This window comes from Aythya ferina, assembly GCF_964211825.1.
Source record: "Aythya ferina genome assembly, chromosome: W".
NCBI classification, from domain to species: Eukaryota; Metazoa; Chordata; class Aves; order Anseriformes; family Anatidae; genus Aythya; species Aythya ferina.
The window spans coordinates 13,811,936-13,837,942 of NC_140313.1; the positions used below are offsets into that span (position 1 = coordinate 13,811,936).

Consider the following 26,007-nt stretch of genomic DNA (forward strand, 5'->3'; position numbering starts at 1 on the left):
CGTTCACAGCCGAGAATGCCAACCACACCCTGGGCTGTATCAAATGAATCGTGTCCAGCAGGTTAAGGGAGGTGATACTCCTCCTCTATTCTGCTTTCATGAGACCCCACCTGGAGTACTGTGTTTGGATCTGGGGCCCCCAGCACAAGAAGGGCATGGACCTATTAGAAGGAATCCAGGAGGGTCATGAAGATGATCAGAGGGGTAGAGCACCTCTCCTACAAAGACAGGCTGAGAGAGTTGGGGTTGTTCAGCCTGAAGAAGAGAAGATGTCAGGGAGACCTTATAGCAGATTACCTGTACCTAAAGGGGGCCTACAGGAAAGCTGGAGGGGGAGACTGTCAGGAAGCGTAGTGACAGGAGAATGGTTAATGGCTTTGAACTAGAAGAGAGTAGATTTGGGTTAGATATTAGGAGGAAATTCTTTACTATGACGGTGGTGAGGCACTGGAACAGGTTGCCCAGAGAAGTTGTGGATGCCCCATCCCTGGAAGCATTCAAAGTCAGGTTGGATGGGGTTTTGGGCAACCAGGTCTAGCGGAAGGTGTCCCTGCCCATGGCAGGGGGTTTGGAATTAGATGATCTTTAATAGAATGGTTTGGGTTGGAAGGGACCTTATTCTATGAAAATTACCAATAAGATCCTGACCCCAATCATATCTAATGAGGAAAAAAAAGAAATGGAGTAGTCACAAATGGTACAGGATATAAAACATACTTGCTCATTGTCCCTTGTATATAGCCCTTCAGGAATTCTGCCAATTATTTCTTCATTTCCTGTTCTTAAGGAGGTTTCAAAAAGGTATTCTTTAACTTTACTTTCTGAAATCACACCAGGTTTCCAAAGTAAATGGTCTTCATTTTCATAGGCTGCTAAAACAGAAATCCATTAACAACAGGTGTGACATTTTAAAGACTGTAACATAAAAAGCTATCTCACGGACAAAGAACAGGAACACAGAAGAAATGAAATCAAATATCATCACGCTACTTGTGAATTGCAGCTCACTTTTTGCCCAAAAGCCTCAGTTAAGAGACAGACTCTACAGCATGGTATGGTGAAGAGATTCAGGTTCCATGAGGACGAGATAAGGGACTAAACTCTTCAGGCAGCTTGTTGACTGCTAGATGATTCAAGTCAAATTACGTATATGTACACATCATCTTCGTATAAGCAAACTAGCAAATACGCTCAGTTTTATTCATCTGTTTTCAACAAATAATCTATAGTTTACAATAAAAGAGTGTAGGGTATTACTTTCATATTTTAAGTATTGTGTGTCATGGAAAAAAAAAAAAAGAGGTGGTTGCTAAATGGTCATTTTCAATTAAAATTTGCCAAAACTTACCTTACCAAAATGGAATCTAGATCTTAATTCTGCAATTTCTTTTTCTGTTCATTAACAACCAAATGTTGTTTACAACTTGTGCATTGCACATTTTACAAGCAAACAGGATGTTTAGTCTTCCTTCATAGTACACTAAAGTCATGTATGCACCTCTTAAGTATCTTATTTGACAGACAATATATTGGTCATATACAAGAGTTGCCCTGAAACTTTGTCAGTCTGTGCACACACTTGAATTCTAGATTAAACTATAAATCTTATTTTATTCAATAGATATGATTAACATTGCATATAAGGTTTCATGTAATCTCTTGGCAATGCAAAATTGAAATTACTCAGTCCAAACACACACAAGCATAATGGTTGGCACAGTAGAAGAGGCAAAGAAGATTCTCAAACATCTCATAAAACTGCAGGAAAGAATATTAAGCAAAAGTGAAGAATAAAATTACATCTACTGAAAAAGTGTTGTTATGGCTTAAGAAAAAGCTTTCAGACAGCTTAAGGAAGTTTTCAAACAGACATGTTATAAGTATAAGGTTTATAGAAGAACTAAATGGCCATCTATCACAACTCCAGTAGCTTGGACTATGCAGCAGAAATATAAACACGTTTGCCAACGCCACCTCTTCAGGGAGTATAGAAGAGGCTTTCACAGATTCACATTACGTAGAAGTGGATGATTTCTGAATTCCTGCAGTGTAATTCCAAATCCTAAATCATGTTTTTCTCAGTACATGCAGTGTTCCAGAGTACCTCCACCCATACAGCCAGGTCCAGTGCCTCTGAGCACTGCTGACACCCAGCTTCAACCTCTTTTATTAACCAAGATAATCCAGTATTTCTTGCTGGAGTCCATGCCTGATATTCTCAAGAGGAGTTCCTTGGGCTCTTCAATCTGAGAGCTGGCCAAGAGCTTTGCTGGCCAAGCCAGCAAACAAAACTCATACTGGTTCTCTCTAGCACTAACTCTTTCCTGGTCATCCCCTGGTTATTCTCTAGTTCTTGGCTAATAAAAAGTCAAAAAGTATAAATAGTAAAAGGACTATGCAGAAAAATCTTATTTTTATTCCTCCATTTCTTACGACTAGTAAGCATCATGCCTGAATCTTAGAAAACAGTAAACTGCTCTAGGTCTCAAACAACACAACAGATGTCCACTTGCTAATGCTTCCAGCTCTATAGTAAATATTCTTCTCTATAGCAAAGGAACGTTCTTCCAAAAGCTGTCGGTAATGGTGAAAAGACTTCATATGCTTCACTAGAATAACATTCCCATGAAACACTGCAGTTTCAACACAAGTAATTAACAGAATATTAATAACTTAGAAAAAAACCAGAATGCTCTTCATTTATTAAAATATCACCCAAAACGTTCCTTTAACTTCACAACTGATTCACCCATAAGCAAATTTCTTTCAATATTTTTTTGAATCACACAATTCTATGTGCTATAATTTTATCATAGTGAAGACTTTTAAAGATACCAAATAAAAATCAAGTTATTTTTTCTATTCTAGCACAATCTCAGTTTTTAACTTGAACTTACACGGGAATTATACTTAAAACATCTCATTTTGTAAAAGACAAAACGTATCAATACCTACACCTTCTACTCATGCTATGGAAACTGAAAATAGTTTATTGCATTATGTTTTCCATAAGCAAATGTTATTATGAATATATTAACGGTAAGAGGATTGCCAAGAAGAATCTCCAACCTTTACTGGATGCAGAGGGGAACACAACTACAAGGATAATGAAAAGGCTGAGGTTCTTAATGCCTTCTTTACATCTGTCTTTACTAGCCAGACCACTTATCTTCCGAGTACTCAGCCTCCCGACCTGGAAGCCTGGGACGGGGAGCAGAAGAACACCCCCTCCCCCCCCACACACACACACAAGTTCAGGTGGAAACAGACCTGCTGCTACACCTGGACTGTCACAAGTCCATGGGGCCAGAGGGGATCCACCCAAGGGTGCTGAGGGAGCTGGCGGATGCAATTGCCAAGCTGCTTTCCATCATCAGCGGTCATGGTCATCCAGAGATGTCCCAGATGGCTGAAGACTCACTAATGTGACGCCCATCTATAAGAAGGGTCATAAGGAGGAACCAAGGAACCACAGGCCTGTCAGCTTGACCTCGGTGCCAGGAAAGATGATGGAGCAGGTCATCTTGAATGCAATCACACAGCATATGTGGGACAACCAGGGAAACAGGCCCAGTCAGTAAGGGTTCGTGAAAGGCAAGTCCTGCCTGACCAACCTCATCTCCTTCTATAAACAGGTGACCCACCTGGTGGATGAGGGAAAGGCTGTTGATGTAGTCTACCTAGACTTCAGCAAGGCCTTTGACACGATCTCCCACAGTATTCTCCTGGAGAAGCTGGCAGCCCATAGCTCGGACAGGTACACTCTGTGCTGGGTTAAAAACTGGCTGGACAGCTGGGCCCAGAGAGTGGTGGTGAATGGAGTGAAATCCAGCTGGCGACCAGTCACCAGCTGGATTATTCCCCAGGGGTCAGTGTAGGGGCCCATCCTCTTCAATATCTTTATTGATGATTTGGATGAGGGAGTGGAGCGCACCCTCAGTAAGTTTGCAGACGACACCAAGTTGGGGGGAAGTGTCGATCTGCCGGAGGGTAGGAAGGCCCTGCAGAGGGACCCGGACAGGTTGGGTTGATGGACAGAGGCCAGTGGGATGAGGTTCAACATGGCTAAGTGCCGGGTCCTGCACTTCAGTCACAACAACCCTATGCAGCACTACAGGCTTAAGGCAGAGTGACTCGAAAGCTGTGCAGAGGAAAAGTATCTGGGGGTATTGATCAGTGCTCACCTGAACATGAGCCGGCAGTGTGCCCAGGTGGCCCAGAAAGCTAATGGCATCCTGGCTTGTATCAGGAACAGTGTAACCAGCAGGACCAGGGAGGTGATCATCCCCTTGTACACTGCTCTGATGAGGCCGTACCTCGAGTACTACGATTAGTTTTGGGCCCCTCACTACGAAAAGGACATGGAGACCCTGGAGCATACCTAGAGAAAGGCTACGAAGCTGGTGAAGGGTCTGGAACACAAGTCTTAGGAGGAGCGGCTGAGGAAAGTGGGGTTGTTTAGTCTGGAGAATAGGAGGCTCAGGGGAGACCTTTTTGCTCCCTACAGCTACCTGAACAGATGTTGTGGGGAGCTGGGAGTCAGCCTCTTCTCACAGATAACCAGTGATAGGACTATAGGGAACAGCCTCAAGTTGTGACAGGGGAGGTTTAGGTTGAAAATTAGGAGACATTTCTTCTCAGAAAGAGTAGTCAGGCATTGGAACAGGTTGCCAAGGGAGGTGGTGGAGTCACCATCCCTGAGTGTTTAAGTAAAGGTTTGACTTGGTGCTTAGGGACATGGTTTAGTGGGTGACATTATTAGTAGGGGGATAGATGGACCAGATGATCTTGGAGGTCTTTTCCAACCTTAATGATTCTATATACATTTTGCAGCCCATACGGTTTTACTAAAAACAAACAAACAAAAAAAAAACAACACATTTTGAAGATCTTCAATGTCAACTAAGTTACACACTCATGGCCCACTTATGACACTTATGATACTCTGAGGAGACCCACTGTTTGTTGCCTCCTAAGATTATTAAATACTTCATAATTAACACTGTAATCCACACTCCTATGTCTTTTTGTGTATGTCTTCTCAAAGTCGTAGAATCACATTTCTGAGAAATAATTATGCGGTTGCATCACTCAGTTTTCTAGTATTTTTAAGGTCTGATTTTCACTAACCCATTGACCTTACCTTAAAAATTTAAATAATGTTTTTCCATCAACTGCTACATATAAGAAGTAAAACAAATTGAAGAACTTACCCTTTTCATCATCACTGTATTTGCCAAGGTAAGGGGGAATCTCAGCCTGATACTGTGAACCAACCATTATTTCCTGAAGACGTAACAAAAAACACAGGAGAAAAATATTAGCCTAACATATTTTTCACATGGAAGCATTAAAAAAAGACATTTACTTGGCTTTCAGCAGAGAATTCCAGAATTAAGGTACTATTTTAGATACATACTGTAAATATTAATGCATTTCTTTCTTAATAGTAAAGTTGTTTTTTTATCTGTTTTTGTTTGCTTTAAGAAATAGTTATTACCTTTCTCAAATCTTCAGATGAATTACCACTGTCTGCCTCTACATCTTCAACATCTGATTCTTTATCTCCATCACATGCAGTGTTCGCTTCAGACACAAAAAAGTTTGTTTTTAGCTAGGAAGCATTTTTAGTTTAAACATCACTACAAGAAATTGCTGGGTATCTTTTACTTTTGAAAAGAGCACCTGCTTTTATTCAGGGAGACACTGATCATGAGTTTGTTGATCTACACATCTATCAAACTATAGCATCAAGTCAGAAAGCACTGGTACTTGTATACTGCAGAACTGAAACATTTATGCAACTAAGACAACCTATTGCGTTTCTAACAGACAAAAGGAAATAAAATTATTTTATCTTTTTTCCCGCCCCCTCCCCTTCAATGAATGATTATACATTACAGAAAAGGTACAAGAAAACAATACTTTGAGGGCTACAACCTAGTCAATCACAAAAAGCAATGTTGAAGGCAAGTCTTTATTACCTACCAAAGCTTTTAATTGGAAGTTTTGATGGATATTCAAAACATTCTTTTAAACAAGGCTGCCTCAACATAGAGTCTAGATACAGCAGCAACATACAAAATAGAATAAGCGAAAGACAGCTCATCGCTTATTCTTTTTAGTCTTTAATTTTTTTTCCCCTTGGGAAGAAAGACAGCAGAACACTCCATGTAACTCAAAGACAGTACTTTACAGAACTACTCATATTTTAGAATATGGAACACTGTGGTACTGTGTTCTGAAGTAATTCTATTTTTATAGATGTATAATCACTGGTAGAATGGAATCTACTGTTAAACTAAAGTTAAAGTTACATTGTATTCTCAAACTATAACACACTCAAAAGTGGGGTTGCAATTTTATCTTCATCACACCAAGCTAGAGTTGTCAACATCAGAGACAATATCCAAGAACGTATAGACTGAGGCTCTTCTGTAGTCATTACTACTATTACCAGTCTCTCTTTGCTGTTAGAAGTAGCAGGCAAGAAGCTAAAACAAACTTATGAAATAACAATATGCAATTATTTTTCCAAATAATATATTATTTTATTAAATTTGGATTAAGTGTTATAAATACTTAACTTAAAAATTAACATTATCTTAATATTAGAGAAACACACAAGGAATGGAAAAAAAGATGAAACTTCCAACAGCAGAGAAAACTGACATTTCCCTTCCTGAAACGGTGGATATTTGATTTTAAGATGTCCAACTAAACATTCTAATAGAGAAAGAGTAACATTCTGATAGAAAACCATGGTAGCTGAAAACAAACATGACTATTTCTTAATCCTGAGCAAAATGAGGGGCTAATCATTTCTCCATAAAAGTTGCCACACTTTCAGTGTCATATTCATTAACAGTTCACAAGCAACATTTAAGTGCCAGCAAATTTGGGGTTTGCTTAATTTAAAAAGGGCATCAACATTTATTTTTTTTTAAATCTCTTTCAATTTGAATGTCTTCACTACACAATCAGCAATGCACAAGGAACTACAACTGCAGGTAACTGAGGCAGCACATCACCTTTATCATCCTTTTTCTCTAGAAGAAACAAATGACTTTGTGGTGCTTAGCTGCCTGCAAGGTTAAACCACAAAAAGGTCTTTCAAGTAATCATTACTAACAACCAAAGACAACATTCATGTTCAATACCCCCCAAAGCACTGTTTCTCAACTCCCAGAAAAGTCAGCAGTACTTTGCAATTTTGATATTTTAAGCTAGGATGTTGTATATAATGTCAGGACTGTTTTGAGTACTGTTATAAAATTAGTTTTCCTACATCTTAATGGCCGAGGAAAGAAGTCTGTAGCCTCATGTGAAGTAACTGATGGTGTCAAGTCATCTGCAGAGGACTGTGTTTCTTCATCATCACCTGACAAGAGGTCTTTAGCTATTTCCTCCTGTATCATTTGAAAAATAAATAAAAATTAAAACCTCAGAATGTTTATTAAGTATAGACCAATGAGCATTTAGATTCAGCAAATTATAAGTCCCATTAAATAAAATGAATTATTTTACCGTAAGTAATTTTAGTAGACCGTATTCCCTTAATTTAAAAGGGGGTTGGCTCCTCCTAAATCTGAGGACAAATATAGCCATTAATTTCAGAGTTGAACGCAGGGGTTCATTTCCCCTGTCTTCCGTTAAAATGAAGTCAACAAAAAGTAACCTCTGCAACTATCAACCTCAGGTGTTCCTCCAACTGCTTCCAATGAAAAACACCAATGGAAATTGCCTCAAAACTTTAGAATTTTGTTATTCTTTACATCATAGATACACTGAAGGTTTAAGAGGCTGTTACCCCTTAAACTCCGGAAAAAGAAAATAGAACAGCCAGGCATTTTTGTAGGCTTTTGCTAAGGACAGTTACAGAAAACGGACAACCGGTTATCTTCCCAAAATACACAAAATTAAGTTTTCATAGACTAAAAAAAAGAAAAAAAAGGAAAACAGAAAAAGCTCACTTCCTCCACCAGCAGATGTTTGAATACCTCTGTATAAAAGTTAGGGAGCAAAAGAACTGTATTAGACAACAAGTCGACTACATTTTTGTAGCCTCAACAATTGTGAACCCTAATGAAAATCAGATGTGCAGAGCCATCATTATACTCAACTTTCTGTGGAATTTACCATTACATCACTCACAGAAAAAGTTTTTTTTTTAAAAAAAAGAAACAGCATATGTTTACTACATACAAATTTTAGGATCCAAACTACTAGCTACATATGTCTTACAGCCAAAAAAAACAGATTAAAACTTCGGAATTTGATATTAGCCTGCAAATCACAGAAGCTGAAGGGTGTGTGGTGTTTGTTTTTTTTGTTCTTAGGTGTGTTTTCCCCCCCTCCAACAGGATTTTTTTTTTTTTTTTTAATATAGAATCATAGAATGGTTTGGGTTGGAAGGGGCCTTAAAGATCATCTAATTCCAACCCACCCCCACCCCCCCCCTTGCCATGGCAGGGACACCTTCTGCTAGACCTGGTTGCTCAAAACCCCATCCAACTTGGCCTTGAATGCTTCCAGGGATGAGGAATCCACAAATGCTCTGGACTTGTTCTAATAGGTCTATGTCCTTCTTGTGCTGGGGGCCTCAGCTGAACACAGTACTCCAGGTGGGGTCTCACGAAAGCAGAATACAGGAGAAGAATCACTTCACTCGACCTGCTGGCAACGCTTCTTTTGATGCAGCCCAGGATACGGTTGGTTTTCTGGGCTGCAAGTACATATTGCCAGCTCACATTGAGTTTTTCATCAACCAGCACCCCCAGGTCCTTCTCCTCAGAACTGCTCTCAATGCATTCTCTATCCAGCCTGCATTTGTGCTTCAGATTACTCTGGCACAGATGCAGGATTTTGCACTTGGCCTTGTTCAACTTGTCATGAGGTTTGCACAGTCCCACCTCTCAAGCCTATCCAGGTCCCCCTCCGGATGGCTTCCCTCCAGAGCGTCAACCGCACCACACAGCTTGGTGTCATCAGCAAACTTGCTGAGACTGCACTCAATTCCACTGTCCATGTCACCAACAAAGATGTTAAATAGCGCCGGTCTCAATACTGACCCCTGAGAAATACCACTCCTCACTGATCTCTACTTGAGCATTAAGCTGTTGACTGTAACTCTTTGAGTGCGACCATCCAGCCAACAAATGCAACAACCGTGTGTGCTGCAATCTCTTTCTAAATGATATACATCAGAAAGAAACATTCCAAAGTATTCAGGAGAGTCTTTTCAAGTCATCCACAGTTTTGGTATATAACACGTATGTTGGAAGCCCAAATTATTATTTCTGGACATTGCATACATTAAAATATAGATCTTTTAAGGAAAATTCCACCTCAAAAAAAAAAAGTCTACAGTTCTTTGGATGTGTTTTAGAACAACTGTTAATTTAGTAATTTCTCATTTGTAGTAATATAGTGCCACTGAAGTCGCTCTGCATTTTTAAGTGCAATAAGAATAATTAGAATCAGATCCTCAATGTCCTTGAAAATGAAAGAATTCATAATAATATAGTAATTCTTGATTGTACATTGAAATTGACAAAGATATGCATTTTGTAACATTAAGAGATAGGGAAATATTATTTGAAGTCACCTGGATTTTTGCTTTCAATCTGTAATACGGGGAAAAATGGTTCCAACTTACTTTATCTAGAGTCATATCTGGAAGTTCATCTGCAAGTTCACTTGGAGAGCTATCTGTGCTAGAACCTGCCATAACTGGAATCGTGGTTTCATAGCCATAGAATGCCAGTAAGTCTTCCAATGGCATGTTTCCTTCCTAACACAAGAGGATTTACAAACATTTCAACATATTGCCAAACACTTGTAAACAGTTCAGGCCTAAAAGGATAAGACATATTTTGGGGAAAAAAAAAAAAAGAAAAAAAAAGTAAAAAACAAAGAAAAACTTTATTGAAATCAGGAAACTTGAATCAAGGTTTAAAATATTTTCAGGCACAAGACTGAAATGATTCATCACCATCTCTCTTGGCATATAATGAAGTCCCATTAAGCTATTCAAGAAAACTGTTTGCTAGATGAAAATAAACAGTAATTGATTATTAAATATTTGCTCCTTATCTGATTCATACTGTACAGCATGATTTGCCTGTATTTCTTCAAGACAACAGAAGCACAACCACCCCCCTACAAGAGAGAATTGCAGAAAAACTTGAAGATTTTAGTCCTATATAATTACAACTGCATGTGTGCATTCAAAAACCCACAAAAGTAAACCAAAACGGCAACTTTTTATTATGTCCATCTCCTGCACAAAATACTTTATAATGACTGCTGAGACAGTAATAGGAGAACAGCTAATGGAAAAAAAAAAAAAAAAAAAAAAACAATAGAAAGGCTGGATTTATAATGATCAAAAACCGTTGGAAAAAAAAAAAAAGTGATTTTTCTAAATATGTTTGCATCCTAAGACAATAAAACAACAAACTGCAGAGATTTTTTTAGTTACCTGATTCAAGCCATCAAAGAATTAGAAACATTTTCTGATATTTATACCTTTAAAAGTTAAATTACCTTCAAAAATTTATTGTTGGACTTGTATACTGATTAAATTACTTGTTTTCTTTAGTCTTAGTCCTGCAAAGACTTTTCACAATGGGTAAACATAAACTGATGTCCAAGTCTTTCCAGGATCAGGACCTAAAGTAATAGAGTGTTTAAGATGAGTAGCTCCAGTTCATTTCTGGATTGGAAAAATAACAACTGACCAACAGAATGAAATACAGCTGTCATTTAATAGTACTCAAAATGTGCAATTTCAACTTATTTCTGACTTACAAAAATTAGAAGAGATATTAGATAATACAACTCTAAAAGCAGCTTCAGTAATTTCTCCTCCAAAGTGAAAGCATTATTAAATAAAAAAGAACCTGAACTTAACACAGCACTAATATATTTGAAAAGCTAAATTCCACCTTTTTGTGAGGATGCACTGCTATACCCTAACTGAAACTGATTATATTGTATTTATTTTTTTAATAAAAAAGTTGTAAAGGCATTTTGCAAGAAACTACAATATACAATACTGACTAAAGAACGCATTGACCATTATTTTCAGTAAAAGAGATACAACACATACGGACATTTAGAAGAGGGTGAGTCACTCTTACCTTTTCTAAATCTTCAATTTCAGAGCTGAAATTTTTGCTTTCTTCCATCATTTCCTCTTCTTCGAGAGTTTGCTCATCATCGTAATCATGTACCAGCATTTCAGCAGAAGGGTCAAAGTCATGATCCTCAGATGATAAAGAGCCAACTATTAAAAAGAAAAATCTGAGTAATTTCTTTCTACACCAACATATGAAGTTACATCATAGAAAAAAAATAAGGTTACATGAATTCTTTTACATACAGGGAACTCTCAATGGAATAACTGGAACAAACTCCTAACTACCTGACAAATATAGCTGTTTTAGCTGGCCTTCCCTTTTCATATCTATAAGTAATATGCATAGTTTTCTCTCTTGCAGTATAAATACTTGAAAGAACTACCTAAACTACTGAAACAAAGTTTCAATAAGTACAATCCCAAATGAGCATTTTACTGGATAAAAGATTGTTCAAAATATACTTGAAATCATCATTAAGGTACAAAGCACACGTCACAAGATTTCAGATGCCGCAAGCATGCCGGTTGTACCTTACAAATCAAGGGTCTCTGACTCTTGAATGAGTTATATGATAATTAGCCTAGTTTTTCACTAGTAAATGGCTAACATAGCTTATAAATCAACTTCTAACTAACACCAAAATAAAGTGAGACACACTTCAGGTTAGTTAAGCTAGTTTTAATAAAGCATCTGATCTGCAAGGCTAAACTCTTAGCACTTGATCTAGAAAGAAAGAAAAAATATGGCAGTGTCTCAAGAAATATAGAGGAAAATATATTGGAAATAAAATGCTTCTAATGGATCACATTAATTAACAAATCATTGTGACAGCTCTATGGTCCAAGACACGTTTTCATTATTCAAGAGGATACTCATAAAATAATAACTATTTTTTGATGGCTTAAGTGCATTTTGTCAACTGTTAGAAAGTTATCATTAGATTCAGCATTTTTGTTTAACATAAACTTTGTCCATTTAGATTAAGACAATACTATGCAAGTTCACAATACCATACCATAAGGAAACATTCAGGCCAAAAATATTTTTATTCACATGCTATTCATATTATAGTCTCGTGGATCTCTCAGCATTGCTTATAATGCTACTCCAATCACAATAATTACTTTGCACACAATTTTTCTGCTGTTGCCTATTACATCCTGATCCTACAGCTTTTCAAGAACTGTCAACTGTCTTAATCACTGTCCTGGTTTCAGTTAGGACAGAGTTAATCTTCCTCCTAGTAGCTGGTAGGGTGCTACGCTTTGGCTTAAGATGAGAAGAGTGCTGATAACACCCCGATGTTTTAATTGTTGCAGAGCAGTGCTTACACCAAGCCAAGGACGTTTCAGCTTCTCACTCTGTCCTGCCAACGGGCAGGCTGGGGGTGCAGCAAGAGCTGGGAGGGGACAGACCCAGGACAGTTGACCCAAGCTGGCCAAAGGGGTATTCCATACTATCTGACGTCATGCTAAACAATATATAGGGGTGGCTAGCTGGGGTGGGGCGGCCAGCTGCTCAGGGATAGGCTGGGCATTGGTCAGCAGGTGGTGAGCAATTGCATTGTGCATCACTTGTTTCATACACGCTATTATTAGTAGTACTATTATTATTATTTTCCTGTCTTAATAAACTGTCTCTATCTCAACTCACAGGCTTCACTTTCCATTTCTCTCCCCCATCCCAGAGAGGGAGGGAGGAGGGTGAGCGAACGGCTGCGTGGTTTTTAGCTGCCAACCGGGTTAAACCACAACAATCACACACACACAAATGTGCTCAAGATTATCGTTTCTAATCGCTGTTCTAACTCATTTTATGTTTGAATAACTGAAGTAGAAGGTCTATACAACTCACAGACTTTAGATAAAAATAAGTCCCACTTGGTGGCTCTGAACACTCAATATCCAATTTAAAACCATACTCAAGTAAAACAAGCTCATTGAAATTAGTAAGAGTAAAGAAGAAAAACAGCTAACACAGAAAGCAGTTATGCAGAAACAAATGCACTCCCCAGATACTTATTAATGAGTAGCCCTATTGATGTTAAATACACGTGTGTAAATGAAGATATTCCAAAGAACCTTAACCGTGGTTCAAGCCTTAACAACTGCATGTCGCTATGATTTTAAATGTTTTCTGATACTATTAAGAAGTCACACAAGCCTATAGTTACCAGCAAGAGAAGCAGTCTCTCTTTCTCCAGACTACATGGCTTTACTGAGATGCTGACTTAAAAGCACTACAAGACTGATTTCATTTTGAACTCCAAGCAGCCAATTACTAACTGCAACTGGAGTTAAGGAAAGAACTCCACAACATACTTCTTTTTCTTTTAAAAATCAGGCAGGCAATCAGTTACATGAATGCAAAGCATTAGAAAAGCTACGAGGCAAGAGGGGATATTTGTAGAAAGGAGCAGGAGGGAGACCACAGCGTGTGGGTGGCAGGCAGTGTGTTGGGCAGTAGCTGGCAAGGACGAACCTGGGCTCGAACTCCCAAAGGAAGCCTGCGGGGAGAGGAGAGATCGAGGTGAAGCATCTCACTCTGCAGCAAGTAGGATTCACTATTTTATGTTCCCCCTTCCCTTCATCACCGGAGCTTCCTCTTTCTCCCACCGTCCCCCTTCTGCCGCTCTACTCCTCCACTCGCACGGGTCACCAGCCTCGACCTCAACCACAGCCCCCGCCTCCCATCCCACTCACCCCTCCATCCTGTTCACCCCCTTCCCGTTCCTCTTTCCCTCGCCCACCTCTTGCCTACCTCTTGCTCCCATTCCCTCCTCCCTTGGCAAAAGCTCCCCAGGAGCCGCGCCCGGCCCGGCCCGGCGCTCCCGCTCGTTCACTCCGTCCCCGACGGGACAGGACAGAGGCAGGCAGAGACAGAGGCAGACGGACCGACCGCAGCCTCTTCCCCGCTCCCAGCCAAGGGCTCGCTCCTCCTCCTCCCTCCCACCAGGCATTTCTCCATCGCCCGTGCTGCGACGTCGCCGCTGGCCTGTCCCGTGCCCCGGCCGCGCCCCTATCCGCGCTCGGCTGTGGCCTGTCGGCCGCTCACAATCTACAAACCAGGCACCCACTGTGCGGCCTACTCGCACGGGCTCCCACTGCCCTGACGCCAGCGACTCAGCCGTCCACCCCGTCGCTCAGCTGCCCCGCCGCTCCGCCAGCCCCCTGCGCCACCCTGGTGACGCCTTACGGGGTGAGCACAGGGGGGCCGACCGAACCCCAACACCTCATCCCACTTTCCCCGCTCACCTCCGCCATATTGGGACGATCAGACTGAGCAACAGCGCTACGCCAGTTACCCGGATGAGGCCGTTAAGCCAATGACAACCGCCGAGTCCCAACCGGAACCAGCCAGGAGGGAGCGGAAGGGCCAGCAGGACAGTGTAGGGGCGAAGGAGGCGGTGCCAGAGCAGGGGCAGCTCCGGGATTCCACCTTCGGCGGTACCACTCCCCTCCCGTCCTGGCCGCCGAGGGCGCTTTGCTCTGCTCGGCCCTGCCCTGCCTAGTGGGGGCGCTCGGTGTTCACCGCAGAGCCGTGGCCTGAAGTGCACGGCCCCCTTCCCGCCTAAGCGCAGTATCCCCAGGGGCTTTCTGCTGCCTCCCCCCACGGGTGCCCGTGCCATACTTGCTATATTGAACATTGATCTGCCTGAGGGGTAGTGTCCATCACAGCAACGCGCAGTTGCAACAGTGCTCCAGACCTTGTCCCATCCTGAGAATGCAAGAGGCTAAAAGCTGTGTCCTGAAGTGAACAGTTTCTTTGGATGTATCCGACTTGGGTTTGAAGACAATGCAGAGATCCAAAGCTAGTTTAGGTACTTAAGCAGTGGAGCTCTGTATTGTTTATTCTGCTGACATCTGTTGCTCCAAGACACAGAATAAATTAACTTGTGTCACATGCTGTACTGCTGAAGCTACTCTAATTTCAATATATAAACTGTTTGTGGACCTCCAAATTACACTGCAGCCTAAAGCGTAGACATACCTACTCCTGATGTATCTGGAGGTATAATGTTCACAACAAAAATCTGAAGACTTTGCAGAAATGCATATTTTTAGGAAAGTTGTCATGGTCACAGGCAGCTCTAGTAATACCTCATCCTCTGATCCCTGATCTCTTTCACTTTTTCCAAAGTTGTATACACAAATTAGAGACTTATCAGGTTAAAATTATCAGTGAGAGACAGATAGGCTATGCCAGAATATATTGGATGTACTCAAAACTTAAAAAAGAAGGGAGGTTTAATACTTTCCACCTTTGGTCTGGAATGCCCTTATAACCCACTCCAATGCTCCTTAGCTCTTTTCAGTTTTGTTCACTCCAGATACATCAAATCCAGTTCTTCACCCTGTTCCCTTGAATCCTCAGCGCTGTTAAGACAAAATAGCTTCTGATCAACATAATAGCACAAAAAGTCACATCAGTGGGAAAAATCCCCAGTTCAGAGAAGTACATATTTGCTTCTATACACATTTTCTCAATAGGAATTCTCCTCAATTTTCTGACTGGAAATTTTCTGATTTCTGAAGTAGTTTACTTCACAGTCTTTCAACTATTTAACATGATTAATTTTACAAGTTATGTTGTATGCCATTTTACAGAGAAATCTGCTGTTAATTTTCCACTTAAAATATTTTATTAGATTTAGATTAAAGGGAAGATATTTTTATAATTATTATAATTCAGACCACTTTGAGAAAATAATATGAACCCATAGCTCTAACACAGGAGGTCATTAGGTGTTTTCCAGAGCTGTCATATAAGTTGCAAGAAGGACTCTGGAAAAATTACAGTGCTCGGAGCTGTAGTGGATGGGGGGCTGTAAAACAGGAAAAAGTGAAAATGTAAAACCTAACCGATTCTGAAGTGTATCAGTGAAAAAAAATATATATTTTTTTTCTATTCTTCTCTTTTTTTTTTTTTTTTTTTTTTTTCCTGAGAATCAATTTTACAGCTGGAAATTACAGCTATATATATATAAAATAAAATTTAAAAAAATTACAAATATTTGCAGATTCCAATACCTACAAAAATGATGGTGAAAATCTGTATTGTGAAGATTTGAAAAGGGCCATATATCCTAGTGGGGGCTGCATTTTGATAGCAACATCTATAGTGCAATCATGTTCTATGTTCTGTGGTTTTACCCTGCTGGGCAGCTAAACACCACAACTGCTCTCTCACTCCCCCTCAGAAGAAGAGGGGGAGAAGAAAGTATGCTGGAAAAAACAAACAAACAAACAAAAAACTCGGGTTAAGATAAGGCTAATTGAATTAAAGGGAAAAGAAAGAGAACAAAAACAACAACAAAAAAAAGCCACATGGAATCACAGAGGGAAGAAAAAAAAATATTCTCTACTTAGAATCATAGAATCATAGAATATCCTGAGTTGGAAGGGACCCATAAGGATCATCGAGTCCAACTCCTGGCACCACACAAGTCTACCCAAAAATTCAGACCATATAACTAAGTGCACAGTCCAAACGCTTCTTAAACTCCGACAGGCTTGGTGCTGTGACTACGTCCCTTGGGGAGCCACTTCCAGTGCGTGACAGCCCTCTCAGTGAATAACCTCTTCCTGATATCCAGCCTAAACCTCCCCTGTCGCAGCTTGACACCATTCCCACAGGTCCTATCACTTTCCACTAAAGAGAATAGATCGGCACCTGCCCCTCCACTCCCCCTCATGAGAAAGCTGTAGACCGTGATGAGGTCTCCCCTCAGCTTCCTCTTTTCCAGGCTGAAAAGGCCTAGTGACCTCATCCGTTCCTCATACGACTTCCCATCTAGTCCCTTCACCATCTTTGTAACCTTTCTCTGGACACTCCAATAGTTTCATGTCCTTTTTGTACTGTGGTGCCCAGAACTGAACATAGTACTCGAGGTGATGCTGCACCAACACAGAGTAGAACGGAACAATCACTTCCCTTGACCAAATAGCAATGCCATGCTTGATGCACCCCAGGATATGGTTGGCCCTCCTGGCTGCCAGGGCACATTGCTGGCTCATATTCAGCTTTCTATCAACCAAAACTCCCAGATCCCTCCGTACAGGGCTGCTCTCCAGCATCTCGTTGCTCAGTCTGTTCGTATAACCAGGGTTCCTCCATCCCAGGTGTAGGACCTGGCACTTTCACTTGTTAAACTTCATGTGGCTGGTGATTGCCCAGCTCTCCAATCTGTCCAGATCTCTCTGTAAGGCCTTTCCACCCTCAACAGACTCAACAGTTCCTCCCAGTTCAGTATCATCAGCAAACTTACTCAAAACACCTTCTAGTCCTACATCCAAATCATTTATGAAAACATTGAAAAGAACTGGCCCTGAAATGGAGCCCTGGGGGACCCCACTGGTGACTGGCCGCCAGCCTGATGTAACCCTATTTACTATAACCCTTTGAGCCCTACCCATCAGCCAATTGTTCGCTCACCATATGATGTTTTTATCTAGCTGTATGCTGGACATTTTGTCCAGTAGGATCCTATGAGAAACTGTATTGAAAGCTTTACTGAAATCCAAAAAGATTACATCAACTGGCTTCCCTCGATCGACTAGATGGGTGATCTTATCATAGAATCACAGAATCACACAGAATCACAGAATTTCTAAGTTGGAAGAGACCTCAAGATCATCGAGTCCAACCTCTGACCTAACATTAACAAATCCTCCACTAAACCATATCACTAAGCTCAACATCTAAACGTCTTTTAAAGACCTCCAGGGATGGTGACTCCACCACTTCCCTGGGAAGACCATTCCAATGCCTAAAAACCCTTTCGGTAAAGAAGTTTCTCCTAACATCCAAACTAAACCTCCCCTGGCGCAACTTTAACCCATTTCCCCTTGTCCTGTTGCCAGACACGTGAGAGAATACACCAATACCCACCTTGCTACAGCCTCCTTTAAGGTACCTATAGAGAGTGATAAGGTCGCCCCTGAGCCTCCTCTTCTCCAGGCTGAACAACCCCAGCTCCCTCAGCCACTCCTCATAAGACTTGTTCTCCAGACCCCTCACCAGCTTCATCGCCCTTCTCTGGACTCTCTCGAGCACCTCGATGTCCTTCTTGTAGTGAGGGGCCCAAAACTGAACACAGTACTCGAGGTGTAGCCTCACCAGAGCTGAGTACAGGGGGACAATCACTTCCCTAGACCTGCTGGCCACACTGTTTCTTATACAAGCCAGGATGCTGTTGGCCTTCTTGGCCACCTGAGCACACTGCTGGCTCATATTCAGCCGACTATCAACCATCACTCCCAGGTCCTTCTCTGCCTGGCAGCTTTCTAACCACTCCTCTCCCAGTCTGTAGCGCTGCTTGGGGTTATTGCGCCCCAGGTGCAGGACCCGGCACTTGGCCTTGTTGAACCTCATGCAGTTGGCCTCAGCCCATCGGTGCAGCCTATCCAGATCCTCCTGCAGAGCCTTCCTACCCTCGAGCAGATCGACACACGCACCTAACTTGGTGTCATCTGCAAACTTACTGAGGGTGCACTCGATGCCCTCATCCAGATCATCGATGAAGATATTAAAGAGGACCAGCCCCAGCACCGAGCCCTGGGGAATGCCACTAGTGACTGGCCTCCAACTGGATTTGACTCCATTCACCACGACTCTTTGGGCCCGGCTATCCAGCCAGTTTTTAACCCAATGAAGCGTACGCCAGTCCAAGCCATGAGCAGCCAGTTTCTTGAGGAGAATGTTGTGGGGAATGGTGTCAAAAGCCTTGCTGAAGTCAAGGTAGACCACATCCACAGCCTTTCCCTCATTCACTAAGTGTGTCACTTTGTCATAGAAGGAGATCAGGTTCATCAAGCAGGACCTGCCTTTCATAAACCCATGCTGACTGGGCCTGATCGCCTGCTTGCCCTGCAAGTGCCGCGTGATAACACTCAAGATAATTGCTCCATGAGCTTCCCTGGCACTGAGGTCAAACTGACAGGCCTGTAGTTTCCTGGGTCTGCCCTCCAGCCCTTCTTGTAGATGGGCGTCACGTTTGCTAGCCACCAGTCAACTGGGACCTCCCCCGACAGCCAGGACTGCTGATAAATGATGGAAAGCAGCTTGGCCAGCTCCTCTGCCAGTTCTCTCAGTACCCTCAGGTGGATCCCATCGGGCCCCATCGACTTGCGCACATCCAAGTGCCATAGCAAGTCGCCAACCATTTCCTCATGGATAGTGAGGGTCGGGTCACATTCTGCTCCCCATCCCCTTCTACCAGCTCAGGGTACTGGATATCCAGAGAACAACCGGTATTGCCACTAAAGACTGAGCAGCCATTGTTCCCCCTTGCCATTGTTCCCCCTGGCACAGCTCCAACAAGCCTTGTTTCAGCCCCATCCCCCTTCTTACCTAGTTTAAAGCCCTCTCAATGAGCCCCGCCAGCTCCTGTCCCGGGATCCGTTTTCCCCTTAGAGATAGGGACCTGTCTGTGGCCATCAGGCCAGGTGCTGAGTAAAGCGCCCCATGGTCAAAAAAAACAAGATTTCTGTGCTGGCACCAGCCTCTAAGCCACGTGTTTATCAGGTGGGCTTTCCATGTCCTGTCTGTACCCCTCCCTGCCACCGTAGGGATAGATGAAAACACCACCTGTACTCCCGCTCCCTCCACTAATCGTCCCAGCCCCCTAAAGTCCCGTTTGATAGCCTTGAGGCTTCTCTCTTCAGTGTCATCACTGCCAGCCTGGACTATCAAAAGAGGGTAATAGTCAGAGGGGCGAACCAGGTTGGGAAGCTTCCTGGCAACGTCCCTGACCCTGGCCCCAGGGAGGCAGCAGACCTCCCTACGGGTAGGGTCAGGCCGACAAATAGGGCCCTCTGTTCCCCTGAGAAGAGAGTCACTTACAAGAGTCGCCATAAAAGGAAATTAAAATTGTTAAGCAGGACCTACCCCTCATGAACCCATGTTGGCTGGGACCTATGACTGCATTGTCCCCCAGCTGTGTTTCAATAAGTGGCTGTACTGGGTCTGGCTGGAATGTTAACTTTCCCGGCAGCAGCCCATACAGTGCCGTACTCTGTACTTGTAGCTGGAACAGCAGTGTTATCACACCAGTGTTGTGTCTACTGCTGAGCAGCAGTGGCACAGCATTGGGCCTTTCTCTAACCCTCCTAGGGGGTGGGCAAAAAGTGAGGAGAGAAACATCACCAGGGCAGCTGACCTAAACCAATCAAAGGGATATTCCATACCATGTGGTGTCACACTCAGCAATAAAAGGTGGAAACAGGAAGAAGAGGGGAGGGGTGGGCTCTCGTTGAGAAGACGTCGGTCCTCCTCTCGAACACTGGCTGCGTGCGTTGAGGCCTTGCTTCAAGGACATGGTCAATCATCACTCATTTGTGGGAAGTAGAGAGTAATTTCTTTCCTCTGCACTTCCATATAGCTTTCATTTATTTTGTTTGTTTGTTTTCCTCCCTTTTTCCCCTTTCCCTTTTATTTCCCCTTAGTTAAATTGTTTAGTTCATGGTAGTCTTTATTTAATTATTATAATTATTTCCCTTTAATTAAATTATCCTTATCTCAACCCGTGAGTTGTTCTTTGCTTTACTTCTCCCCCTCCTCATCTAAAGGAGGGGGAGTGAGAGAGCGGTTGTGGGGTTTAGCTGCCTGTTGAGGGATTTCTTGAAACAGCAAAAATCCCATGGCTTGCTGTAGCTGAGCAAACCAAGCTACCAGGGCAACTATGAGAAGTTCCCATGACAGTGTTCCCACATCGCCCAATTGAGGAATTTAGAAAAATATTGTTGCCAGCAGCTGGCCTCAAGGACAAGGTCTATGTGACTGCTAATCACAAGGGGGTTGTTTTCTTGCAGGTGGGGTTGTTTTCTTGTAGTTGTTTGTCTGAGTGCTTTTGACCAATAATCTTGTGTGAAACACTGTCCTCCCCTGTTAAGTTCTCTATAAAAGTTAGGCTATTCGGGCAATAAAAGGGAGCATGATCTGACTCTACTGGTGTCTGTCGTGCTTTCGGCCATGCTTCCTGCAACATATGGCGCCCGAACAGGCTGAGACCCGAACAGGCTGAGGCCAGGACATCGGAGCGGCGCCGGGACATCGGAGCGGCGCCGGGACAGAGATCTGAGGCACACGGCAAGCCGACCACCGCACAGAGAGAAGCATTGAAACACCCTACTAACCGACCTGGGCAACGGCCTCGGGGTGAGAAACGGGACGCGGAATTGCGGAGAGACGCGGAAAAGGGAATCGCGGTGAGACGCGGAATCGCGGAGAGACGCGGAAAAGGGAATCGCGGTGAGATGCGGAATCGCGGAGAGACGCGGAAAAGGGAATCGCGGAGAGACGCGGAATCGCGGTGAGACGCGGAATCGCGGAGAGACGCGGAAAAGGGAATCGCGGAGAGACGCGGAATCGCGGGGGGACGCGGGAAAATTGAAGTAATCGCGGTGCGATACGGGCCATCCGAGATCGAGTTGCTACGGGAGACCAGAGGCGTCAGTGGACAATGGCGGCCGACCCTCACCGTGTGGCGAGTCGGCACAGAGCAGAGGGACGAACATCAGGACCCTGCAGCCTGTCTGACGTAACCATGGAGGCAGCGGCAGCAGCGGCTGTGCTGCTTCTCTCTGGCATTCTTTTTATAAGAAGTTATCTTGCAATGCAAAAAAGACTATTCGTCCCCAGATCGGTGTTATAACTATGTTTCTGGATAACATTCCGTGGGGTTGCCACATTCTACAGACTATTAATGACGATTTAGCTCTATTGCAGGGCAGGAGTGCAGAGACGCAGATTACACCGCCAAATGACCACTGGCAGGCTCATTCACAAACAGCTTCTAGGGTTGCAGCTGGCACGGCCTGCAGCCGTATAGCAGACATTACACTCTCTTTCCTAACTAGTAATCATGTGTCTCATCCATTTGTGGTGAATGGTCAGTGGCAAAAAGAAAAGGGGGAGAGTAAGGGGCGACAAAGACAGAAACGGTATCAGGAGGATGCCGCTGACACTAATAGCACGGGTAATAGGAGCAGTATAAGTGACACAGGTGCAGGGCGGCGGTGGGTGCTGCCGCGCTGCGGGGCACTCTGCCTGCTGCTCGCCCTCGCCGGCCTGTGCACTGCTGCCGACGGTGCTAGAGCAAAATGTGAAGACTGCTTAGATGGCAGTGATGAGAGTGCTTGTGTGAAGAAGACGTGTGCTGAATCTGACTTTGTGTGCAACAGTGGTCAGTGTGTGCCAAATAGATGGCAGTGTGATGGGGATCCGGACTGTGAAAATGGGTCTGATGAGAGTGCTGAGCTGTGTCATACGAGAACATGCCGGGTAAATGAAATCAGCTGTGGTCCTCAGTCAACCCAGTGTATCCCAGTGTCCTGGAAATGTGATGGTGAAAAGGACTGCGACAGTGGAGAAGATGAAGAGAATTGTGGCATTGTGACTTGTAGTGCAGCAGAATTCACATGCAGTAGTGGGCAATGTATTTCCAAAAGCTTTGTCTGCAATGTTCAAGATGACTGCAGTGATTGTAGCGATGAGCTGAATGTGCACCTCCTACCTGTGGTGTGCATGAGTTTCAGTGCAAGAGTTCTACCTGCATCCCTATCAGCTGGGTGTGTGATGATGATGCTGACTGCTCCGACCACTCGGATGAATCTTTGGAGCAGTGTGGCCGCCAGCCTGCACCTCCAGTGAAGTGTTCTACGAGTGAGGTGCAGTGCGGCTCAGGTGAATGTATCCACAAGAAGTGGCAATGTGATAGAGATCCTGATTGCAAGGATGGAAGTGATGAAATCAACTGCCCTTCTCGGACCTGCAGGCCAGACCAGTTCAGATGTGAAGATGGGAACTGTGTCCATGGGAGTAGGCAGTGCAGTGGTGTGAGAGACTGTCTGGATGGCACTGATGAAGCAAACTGTAACAATGTTATTCAGTGCTCTGGACCTGGCAAATTCAAGTGCAGAAGTGGAGAATGCATAGATATCAATAAAGTGTGTAACCAGCAGAGAGACTGCAAGGACTGGGGTGATGAGCCCCTGGAGGAATGCATCATAAATGAATGTGACTGTCCAGCTGGGTTTGAGTTTGTAGACAAGAGAAACTGTGGAGACATTGATGAATGTCAAAAACCTGGTATCTGTAGTCAAATATGTATCAACCTGAAAGGTGGCTACAAAAGTGAACGTAGCCGTGGATATCAGATGATTCCTGCTACAGGAACCTGGAAAAGGCCATACTGGTACAAAGACACAAATAACACCTGTGATTGCAATGACGCTGCTAAGCAGGGCTTAGGGGTTTATAGCATGGAGACAAGGGGTAACAACTACAGTGTTTGGAACAATTGTACAGCTTTGGCCTTACCTCCTGATGTGCTTCTGATTTGTGGGGATGGGGCCTGGCAAGGTATCCCTGCAAATGCTATCAGATGTCCATGTTACATAGATAAACTCATTGTATTTGCTCCTAGCTTGTTACAGTTGCGTGAGATCACCAGACATAAATGGACATTGCTTGCATGGGATTGCAATGATAATGTTGAATTGTGTGGGGTTGCAGCTAGAGCGGCATTAGCAATTTCAGTGCCTGGAGTGGCATCTGCAGCCGCACGTAACAACTTAGAAAATTTGGTATGCTGGGCCAAGAAACAAGCCCATGCCACGACAGAGATACTTGAGGAGATGTTACCAGATCAAAATAGTCTGCGACATCTGCTTTTACAGGATCAAGCTGCTATTGACATCTTGCTTTTGGCTCAAAGGAATGGGTGTGAGGACTTTAAGGGAATGTACTGTTTAAACCTTTCTGATCATAATGAGTCAATTCACAAATCCATTACTTTCCTGAAAGAGCACATGAGAAAGATTCAATATGGTATAAATCCTTTCAATCAATGGTTCACTGACTTGTTTGAAACAAAGTGTAGATGGTTGCTGGGTTTAATCACAAGGGGATTAAGGATTTGGTTTATGGTGGTGGTAATCATCATTGTGTGTTGTAAGTATAGCTAAAGAGTTACTTGTAAAACTGCTGTGTCGGGCTTGGTTTGCTCAAAAGAAGAAGGGGGAATTGTTGAGGGATTTCTTGAAACAGCAAAAATCCCATGGCTTGCTGTAGCTGAGCAAACCAAGCTACCAGGGCAACTCGCCCAATTGAGGAATTCAGGAAAATATTGTTACCAGTAGCTGGCCTCAAGGACAAGGTCTATGTGACTGCTAATCACAAGGGGGTTGTTTTCTTGCAGGTGGGGTTGTTTTCTTGTAGCTGTTTGTCTGAGTGCTTTTGACCAATAATCTTGTGTGAAACACTGTCCACCCCTGTTAAGTTCTCTATAAAAGTTAGGCTATTCGGGCAATAAAAGGGAGCATGATCTGACTCTACTGGTGTCTGTCGTGCTTTCGGCCGTGCTTCCTGCAACAGCTGCCCAGCACGGTAAAACCACCACAGTGGCAGGATAATCTTCTCCATAATTTTACCAGGCATTGACATGAATCCGACAAGCCTCTAGTTACCTGGGTCTTCTTTCTTGCCCTTCTTGAAAGTTGGCACAACATTTGCCAGCTTCCAGTCAACTGGGACCTCTCCAGATTCCCAAGACCATGAAAAATAATTGAGAGAGGTCCCGCAATGATGTCAGCCAGCTCTTTAAGCACCCTGGCATGAATCCCATCCAGACCCATGGACTTGTATGGATCCAGGTGGACCAGCAAATCCCACACACGTTTGGGATAGCTGGTATGAAGTGATAGCTGGTAGTAGCTGATAGTAGCTGGTATGATTCTGTTTTTTGGATTTAGGATAAGAAAAATGTTGATAACATGCTGATGTTTTAGTTTTTGCAGAGCAGTGCTTACACAGAGTCAAGGACTTTTCATCTTCTCATACCGCTCTGCCAGTGAGGAGGATGGGGGTGCACAAGAAGCTGGGAAGAGACAGAACTTACACAACTGACCCAAACTTGTCAGAGGGATATTTCATAGCATGGGATGTCATGCTGTTCAGCTGTTCAATAAAAACTGGAGGAGTTGGCCGAAGGGTCTGCTGTTGTTTAGGGATGGGATGGGCATCAGTCAGCAGGTAGTAAGCAATTGCATTAGGCATCATTTCTTCGTGTTTTTATTTATTTATTAATTTATTATTTATTGTTATTGTTTATTTTTCTTACTTTTTTTTTTCTTTCTTATTAAACTGCCCTTATCTGAACTTATTCTTGCGCTTTTCTTTTTAATTTTCTCCCCCATCCCGCTATTGGAGCGAGTGAACAAACAGCTGTGTGTTTTTAGCTGTCTATTGGGTTAAACCACAATACCAATTCACTCCATCATCTGCCCTCTACCAGAAGTTGCAGCTTTTTAGTGTGCATTCTATTCACAATTATTCTTGATTGGAATCACAGTTTTTGCTTTTTTGTTGTTGTTGTTTATATTTATCATTTAGTTTAAAATGCCACGGGTTTTCTAGGTAGCCCATATTTTTGTCAGTTTGCCCTTCAGCCTCTCTCACATGTTGCTTACAGAATCCCTGTACTGCATTTCCCCCTCTTCATAGACTCCAATATTTTCCCCAACTTTTCCAAGCATCTATGATGTAGCTCCTTATTTCCCAGGTGGTAAATCCTTAGCAGGGGATTAGTGAAGGTGATAAGCTCCGTGCCCCCTTGAGGGCCCAGGTTTTCCCAGGAAAAAAAAAAAAAAATTGCTTCAAGAAAGCAGCTTTCTGATTTTCTGGTCATCACAGTACACTTGCATGCTGGCACATAACTTCACTTGTGATCTAACTGAAAACAACTGTTAGCCAGCTACTGATTTAAAGATCAAAGTCGAAATTTCCTTAAGTGGTATATTCTTTATTGCAGCGCTGGATGCACGGGGGATCTTTCCGCCTATCGTTCATGTTCGAAGTGACA

The 26,007-nt window shown here is 43.1% G+C and overlaps 1 protein-coding gene and 2 pseudogenes across 11 annotated transcripts in view; 2 read left to right on the forward strand and 1 right to left on the reverse strand.

Moving 5' to 3' along the window:
• Positions 1-14,556, reverse strand: part of LOC311426298 (mesoderm induction early response protein 3-like) — a 26,871-nt gene extending 12,315 nt beyond the window's left edge. For 2 of the 9 annotated variants that reach the window (XM_084502645.1, XM_084502643.1), the window contains exons 1-8: positions 14,399-14,555; positions 13,626-13,650; positions 11,145-11,290; positions 9,659-9,793; positions 7,289-7,409; positions 5,501-5,586; positions 5,214-5,286; positions 718-869 (exon numbers count right to left, since the gene is read on the reverse strand). In XM_084502645.1, the coding sequence (XP_084358771.1) occupies positions 718-869; positions 5,214-5,286; positions 5,501-5,586; positions 7,289-7,409; positions 9,659-9,793; positions 11,145-11,290; positions 13,626-13,650; positions 14,399-14,407 (747 nt within the window). In that variant the 5' untranslated portion in view covers positions 14,408-14,555. Of the gene's footprint in view, positions 1-717; positions 873-5,213; positions 5,287-5,500; positions 5,587-7,288; positions 7,410-9,658; positions 9,856-10,548; positions 10,675-11,144; positions 11,291-13,625; positions 13,651-14,398 lie in introns of those variants that run through there. The other 7 variants (XM_084502644.1, XM_084502642.1, XM_084502647.1 and 4 more) reach the window with 7 other exon arrangements.
• The window catches only part of LOC311426497 (mitogen-activated protein kinase kinase kinase 1-like), a 286,004-nt pseudogene that overhangs the window by 38,504 nt on the left and 221,493 nt on the right, over positions 1-26,007 (forward strand). The gene's annotated exons all lie outside the window — the stretch shown is intronic.
• LOC311426483 (very low-density lipoprotein receptor pseudogene) lies at positions 14,470-26,005 on the forward strand (annotated as a pseudogene). The gene is made up of 3 exons: positions 14,470-14,654; positions 22,118-23,784; positions 25,957-26,005. The product of its transcript is annotated as a very low-density lipoprotein receptor pseudogene (transcript).